Raw genomic sequence first — 7,351 nt, forward strand, 5'->3', positions numbered from 1 at the left:
GGACTAAGCTAATCACCACCACTCATGGACTACACCCACCTACCTTTGTGAAAAATTGGGTGACACTTTCTTTTCTCTCTCATGTCTTTCTTTCCTTTCTTTTCATTTTTGGAAACCAGATTTTTCTTAGGGATGCTCTACCGGCACTCCTCACTCGCAATTCACTGCTAGCAAGTACAGTTCGAGCCTGGTTTGGGGGCAGGTCCGAACCATTTAATTTACATTGTAAATAAAAAATATTAATAATAATATAATACAAATAATATAATAAAATATTATGTTAATGATGATAGGTTAATAATTTAATATTGATTTTTTTTTACCTAATCCCCCCCCCCCCCCTTCAAGTTCGCAAGTTAACATTCCAATCCATGTCACTCATACAATAAACTCAAATGTGCAAATACCTAAAGCTATGTGACTGATAGATCCCGTATTGATCACCAGGGGGCGCTAATTGCACACCATCAATGCAGAATTAGCTCCAATCCATAACCCATACTGGAAAGCCAATGAGCCATACCTAAAAATGATTTAGCCCTGCCACACAATTTTGAGTAAGGGCTATTCATATTTTTTTCCCATGTTGGACTTTGTATATGGATATTTACGTGGTGGACTTTTTCCACATACTTTTCAGGTAGTCGATATAAGCCCAAAAACGTATAGCATGACACAACAAAACTAACCTACTACCCTGACCTACACATGACACGCAAAGTAGGGCTGTACAGTCCCAGTAATGCTTCTAACATGTTGAGCTTCGCTATAATATTTTGTATTTGTTAAAACAGATGAATTTATATGTTGTCGATAATTGTTCCTGTACATGAATTCAAACTACTGTAGCCCATTCATAGCTTCAGTGATATCACAAATAAATAACATATCGCCTGGGCCTACTTGAGTAGTAGTAGATCTACTAAATGCATGGTTCAGAGGAATGGGGTACTGGGTGGGCAGAAGCATGGGGTTAAGTAAGAGACACGTTGTGAATTGTGTAAACAGCCCCGGGCAGTGGAAAAAGTTCATGCCCGGGTCCCTGTAAGAAGAAACCGGTGGAGCGCCAGTGCACAGCCATTTAATCAAGACGACCTGTAAGGGATTAGGGCGATATTGAAGCCGTAATTTAGCCTCACAATGACCATTAACAATTTCATGTTTTCGCCTCCTGTGTTTATTCTCTAGAAAGTTAACATGTGTGGCAAAAGAGCAGCTGTAGGGGAGCATCTTATTCATCCTAAATGATATAGCCGTTGTCCACAGGCATTCACTACGACTGGCGCACCGATACACGTTTGTGTAGTTTGCATTCGTTTATTGTCAAATTTTAAGAACTATGGAATCACTTAATTGCATGAAATATATTCACGATGAAAAAAATAGATATTGTTGCTGAGGGTGGGCTCATATCTCTGGTAAATATGCCTCATTTATTAATACAAAATAGCTAGGTATGCATTAAGAAATATTACACTTAGAAAGAAAGGTTATGCATATAACCAAAAAGGGTTCGATGCTTGCTGAAGGTTCTATATAGAACCGAAATTGTTTCCATATAGAACCCTGTATGGAACTCAAGGGTTCTATATGGTACCACATTTCAAATCAAATGAAAGTTTATTGATCACATACACAGAATTGCAGCTGTTTTCGAAGGTGCAGCAAAAGGCTTGTGTTTCTAGCTCCAACAGTGCGGTAGTACCGAGCAATAAAAATGTTTTTGAAATACACACATTTTAGTTCAGTGAAGACGAACCCCTGGGGTTCTGATCAAAGAACCTTACAAAAGGGTTCTTTATAGAACCTTTAGGGGTGCCATATAAGAAGCGTGTTTTCTAATAGTGTAGGCTTAATTAATATCAAAACGATAACATCACTTATATCACTTCTATATAATTAATATAATTGTTTATATATAATGCAAACCTGATCATCCATAATCATTTCTGATAGGCCGACAATTTTATTTTGAATAGTGTGTCCCTGGGATAATTTTGAGTGAATATGTTTTATTTTAGTAATAAAATTGTCAACCTAAAAAAATATTTACAGCTGAATGTCATGGTGTCCACGTTTAGCAGCATATACGAGAGGCTGAATATAGAATAGATAAATACAATAAAACCGGTCTTAAGCGTGTTAGACACATTCAACTTGATACAATCCGTTTGATTTTAGTTAGTTGTCTGAGCTAATAGATAAGAGGCTTTCCCATGCAACCAAAACTAACGGTAGGCCTATATAGTTTATCTTGTCTAAGCTACATTATAATGCAATTATTCCGTTAGTAGTCACACCTTTTGACCACAAGAATGACACATGTTAGCTGTTTGACCACCCCATTTGGTTCCTCTGTTTAATCTGCTTCTCACTTAGAGCAAACTTTCGCACCTTGACTTTTTCTCTGGCCAAACCCAGCTTTAATTCTGTCGTAATGAGATCTCACATACCGCCCACTGCACTGGATGAGGAGCACTCCGTGGAGCTTTGATCCGACCGCGTGTGTTGATTGAGACTTTTTACTAACAGACTGCCTTAATAAAGCTTGGTATTAGGACACTAAACTGCAGGAAGCAAACACTTGGGGTTATTGCCGCCTCCTAACGCGTATGTATTGCTTATTTGAAAACAGATGTGCAAGTTAAGCTTGCAATTGAGTGATTCACCCAAACTGAGATGATAGGGGACTTTTTGTTGTCCAATTATTTCAGAATGAATAGCAACATGTAAGCACATTCTGAATGAAAACTATTTTTTAAACTTGATTGTAATAGCATATTAATGAATGTGCCAATTAAGGTCACACGATCACCAACTGTCTTAATCTAAATGTAGGCCTAAATGGCTGCGTTTACAAAGGCAGCCCAATTCTGATTTTTTTTCCCCCACTAATTGGTCTTTTGATCAATCACATCAGAACTTTTCACATCAGATCTTTTTCAGAGCTGATTGGTCAAAAGACCAACTCCTGGAAAAAACAAAAAAAACAATCATAATTCGGGTGTCTACACAGGCAGTCCAATTCTGGTCATTGATTTGGGACTGTCTGTGTAAGTGCAGCCTATTAGGCCACCAGACAATATTTTCAGAATTTACAAAATACATTGGTATTCATTATTTATCCTTCCACCTGTTGGTTTCTCTAATGTGTTTGCTCATGTTTGGAAATATTCTTCAGTAACAAATTTAGTTCATAATCTGATTGTGTACGTGAGCAGGCAGCGCGCTCACGCCTGGAGTCTTGTGTCTTTGGCTGGAAGGGACTGGGAGTTACCAACACCTCCTCTCTTTTTCTAAAGTCGTGTGTGTGGCCAGGATATCCATTGCTGCTCACTCTGTACTACCTGACCTCCAATTGGGCGCCTCTGATTATTTTGGGGAGGAGCTTTACTCGCAGCAAAAAGGGGGAAAGAAGTTAACTCCGAAAAAGTATTCTGTAGTGACGGATGCCCAAAGTTCAGACGTTTTTCCATGTGCGCCTCAGCACACAGAGATGGAAACCGCTTATACCTATTAAGACACGGTACAGCGCGTTCCTGATATTATCATTTTTCAAGTGACAGGACAGGAACTCCTGCTTTGAGCATCTCAGCTTTTCAGAAGGAAAAAGTGGAGCTCTCCCGCTGCATACATTGGGAAGTTCGTTTTACGCAGGAGCATAGTTGAGCTGTGGGTAGAAGAAGACATGCAGGCGCGCTACTCCGTCTCGAGCCCCAACTCTCTGGGCGTCGTGCCTTACATTAGTAGCGACCAAAGCTACTACCGGGCCGCTGCTGGTGGAGGATACACCGGGATGCCGGCCCCTATGAGTATGTACTCTCACGCGGCCCACGACCAGTACCCAGCCAGCATGGCGCGAGCCTATGGACCATATACCCCGCAGCCCCAGCCGAAAGATATGGTAAAACCGCCGTACAGTTACATTGCGCTTATTACTATGGCTATCCAGAACTCGCCTGACAAGAAGGTTACCCTGAATGGGATTTATCAGTTTATCATGGAGAGGTTCCCGTTCTACCGAGACAACAAGCAGGGCTGGCAGAACAGCATCAGGCACAACCTCTCTCTCAACGAGTGTTTTGTCAAAGTTCCCCGTGATGACAAAAAGCCTGGCAAGGGGAGCTACTGGACCCTGGACCCGGACTCATACAACATGTTCGAGAACGGCAGCTTCTTGAGGAGGAGGCGACGGTTCAAGAAGAAAGACGCAATGAAAGACAAGGATGACCGGGGTGCTAAGGAGACACCGTCTAGACAGGGACGGGACACGGAGCAGCCAATGCAGGGCTCCCAGCCTGTCAGGATTCAGGATATTAAGACCGAGAACGGGAACGCTACACCCCCACAGACCGCCTCGCCCTCCCTGAGCACCGTGCCCAAAGTTGAGAGCCCCGGCAGCAGCAGCAGCATGTCCAGTGGTGGCAGCCCCCACAGCATCCCGTCCAACAGGTCCATTGGCATGGAGAGCTCCGAGCAGCAGCAGCACCACCACAGCCAGGCCCAGGGCTTCAGTGTGGACAACATCATGACTTCCCTCCGGGGGTCCCCACAGGGTGCCACAGAGCTTGCCCCATCCCTCGTCGCCTCATCCAGGACAGGTATAACACCGTCTTTGTCCCTAAGTTATTCACCGAACCAGACGTCAGTCTATAGCTCACCCTGTAACCAAAACTCTATCTCCACTACCTCGAATGCGTCCTACCATTGTAATATGCAAGCAATGAGTTTATACGCTGGGGATAGATCTAGCCATCTAGTTCCTACTACCACCGTGGATGAAACGTTGCCAGATTACTCCATCACTACAACCTCCTCCTCTCTGGCCCACGGCAATCTAAACTCTGCGCAGGAGGGCCACCATCCCCACCAAGGGCGTCTTCCCTCATGGTACCTCAACCAGGCCGGGGACCTGGGCCACCTCGGGGCGACCTACCCCACCCAGCAGCAGAACTTCCACTCCGTGCGCGAGATATTCGAATCTCAAAGAATTGGCTTGAATAATTCTCCAGTGAACGGGAATAACAGCTGTCAAATGTCCTTTCCCTCTAGCCAAGCCATCTACCGCACTCCGGGAGCTTTCGTATATGACTGCAGCAAGTTCTGACCAAAGTTTATTGTATTGATCTTTTTCATAAAAATAACTTGAGTCGTTTCCCCCACCACCTGCCCCAAACGATGGACTAAAACGAACAGAAAAGGACAGAAAAAAAGACATGATCTTGGTTTGTAAAGAACAGTGTTACTGCAAATAACACGTAAGTCTCTTCTCGCTTTTGTGAAATGTTTAAAATATATGCTAAAGATATGCCAGTCTTTCATGGACATACTATAGCGTGTAAATTGCATATAGTAATTTATTTCTAAACTGTAGCCGGATATTATGGACCAAACACCAAAAAGTGTTTCTAAATTCAATTGCCTTAATTGTCCAAATATGTTCCATTATAAAAAGCGGAACCTGTATATCGTCCTACTCTTTCAAAGTTTCTCCTTTTGTTGAAAAGTATTCTGAAGGAATTTCATTGTTTGTTTAATAAATTGACATTTTATTTGAGTTAAAGCTACGCTTGATTTCTTATAGACTATGACATTCTCAACACTGAAAATGGTGTAGGTTATGGTCTAATGTCCTTGCTGATGCAAGCAAATAATAATAGTGTTAGGTGTGTTAAGTGTGTTAGGGCTACTGTTAGGGAACCAATTATGGATCAAGGATTTAACTGCATACGAGTTTAGTTGATAGTTTGCGGGATTTTAACCAGACCTTATGTATATGTCCTTCAGGCTTTATGCTATATAGGCCATACTGCACCCTGATTCAAAAGTATCGATGTGGGATCAGCGGCAGTGATTGAAAAATCTTAAATCAGTATTTTTTCAAAGACAGGTTAGATTACCATCCTCACTGTAAATGTCCACAGAAAAAAATATAATTCTAATCACGGAGTTGGGTCGGTTCGTTTAGGCTAGGACTATGGCCAGACGAGTCCCAATCTCCTAAATAATTATAGTCTAAAAAAATAAGTGTTGCCTGATAACAAAATCTAAGTCGAGTTGAATAATAAATAATTGCCTAAATTATCATGGAATGTTTCTAGATTAGGAATACATGTATTTATGTATTTTCTAAAGGTTGAATTTGAATGTAACTCGCTACAGTCAGTTGTGATTGAATAGTACGTGCTGTTCTCCAAGAGGTCAACTGCATATAGCCTACAAATAAATTGACCGTATGTGTTTTGATGACTTGAAGTAGCAGCGCATCTAGTTGATTGTTTTACTTCATATTTAAAGAGACACAGCGCTCCTCTTGTCAGACACGAATGGTCTGGCAGCATCTTGACCTGGGGCCCTCTGGCCTCATAACAGTTAGTCGATGCCGCACAGCAAACCTGACTTGTTTTGAATAGCCACGTGTGTTTACAGGCACATTCCAACGCTTAGTTAATATCATACCATGCATACCAAAGATTTACCCAAGATGTAGCCACACGAGGTTTGGGGACAGCGATCATTTTGACTCCAACTTGACAATGCATCTCTATTAGGTAGATGAGAGCTGAACTCATCGTGCACCAAGCAGTAGCCTATATGCCTTTTTATTGAATTAGAGTTTTTGTATTTTTAATTTAAAACATTCACAATGGTCTTTCCTAATTTGCATCTTCTTTAGAAATCGAGAAATGTGTAAATATTGTAAATGCAGGTTAGGGTAAATTTGAAGATAAAAAAAAAACAATTCAGACAGCTGGTTTGCCTCAACTGGTTAGAGAATTTACATATTTCCTCTGTTGTCACATAAAAAAATTACAAAAACATGTTCCACTGCCTAAGTTTAAATCTTTGGGGACAGCACGATATGATGTATGCTTGAAGAAAATTCGATTAATTTGGTGAATTTGCCACGATTGGAAACATGGGAGCGTATAGCCATGTCGTGCGTAAATCAGTATATTTATCGTAAACGTCTATCCCTCCAGTTGAATACTCTTTACATTACATTACATTACATACATTACATCTTCAGTTATTTACGGTTTTGTAAATTAAATGGACATACATAGGCCTACTGTCTTGTTTCCAGGTGTGACGGTAGACCTGGGCGTAATGTAGGCCTGTGCCTAAATTAGGCCTGTGCGTAAAGTAGGCCTATACCTTGCGTAAAGTATATACCATATTGTCAAGTTCCAGGAATAAAATAAAACAATCCACTAATTATTATAATAATATAATAACTATTATAATAATAAACAGTCTTTTTTTAAACATTTCTAATAAGGCACATTATATCCATGTACCTACATGTACAGTAAGTACATAGCTACCTCAACTACCTCGTACCCCTTGC

At 41.1% G+C, this 7,351-nt stretch overlaps 1 protein-coding gene across 1 annotated transcript; it reads left to right on the forward strand.

The window, feature by feature from the left end:
• The first annotated feature begins 3,433 nt into the window (after positions 1-3,433).
• LOC139386932 (forkhead box C1-A) lies at positions 3,434-5,557 on the forward strand. Its single transcript, XM_071132823.1, has one exon. It carries the CDS (start codon positions 3,689-3,691, stop codon positions 5,105-5,107), a length of 1,419 nt encoding a protein of 472 aa, XP_070988924.1. The 5' UTR covers positions 3,434-3,688; the 3' UTR covers positions 5,108-5,557.
• The last annotated feature ends 1,794 nt before the right edge of the window (positions 5,558-7,351 follow it).

The sequence above is a fragment of the Oncorhynchus clarkii genome, chromosome 28, assembly GCF_045791955.1.
Source record: "Oncorhynchus clarkii lewisi isolate Uvic-CL-2024 chromosome 28, UVic_Ocla_1.0, whole genome shotgun sequence".
NCBI lineage: Eukaryota > Metazoa > Chordata > Actinopteri > Salmoniformes > Salmonidae > Oncorhynchus > Oncorhynchus clarkii.

Excerpts from the sequence above, each read along its gene's own strand:
- LOC139386932 (XM_071132823.1), top strand. The coding sequence starts at position 3,689 with ATGCAGGCGCGCTACTCCGTCTCGAGCCCCAACTCTCTGGGCGTCGTG.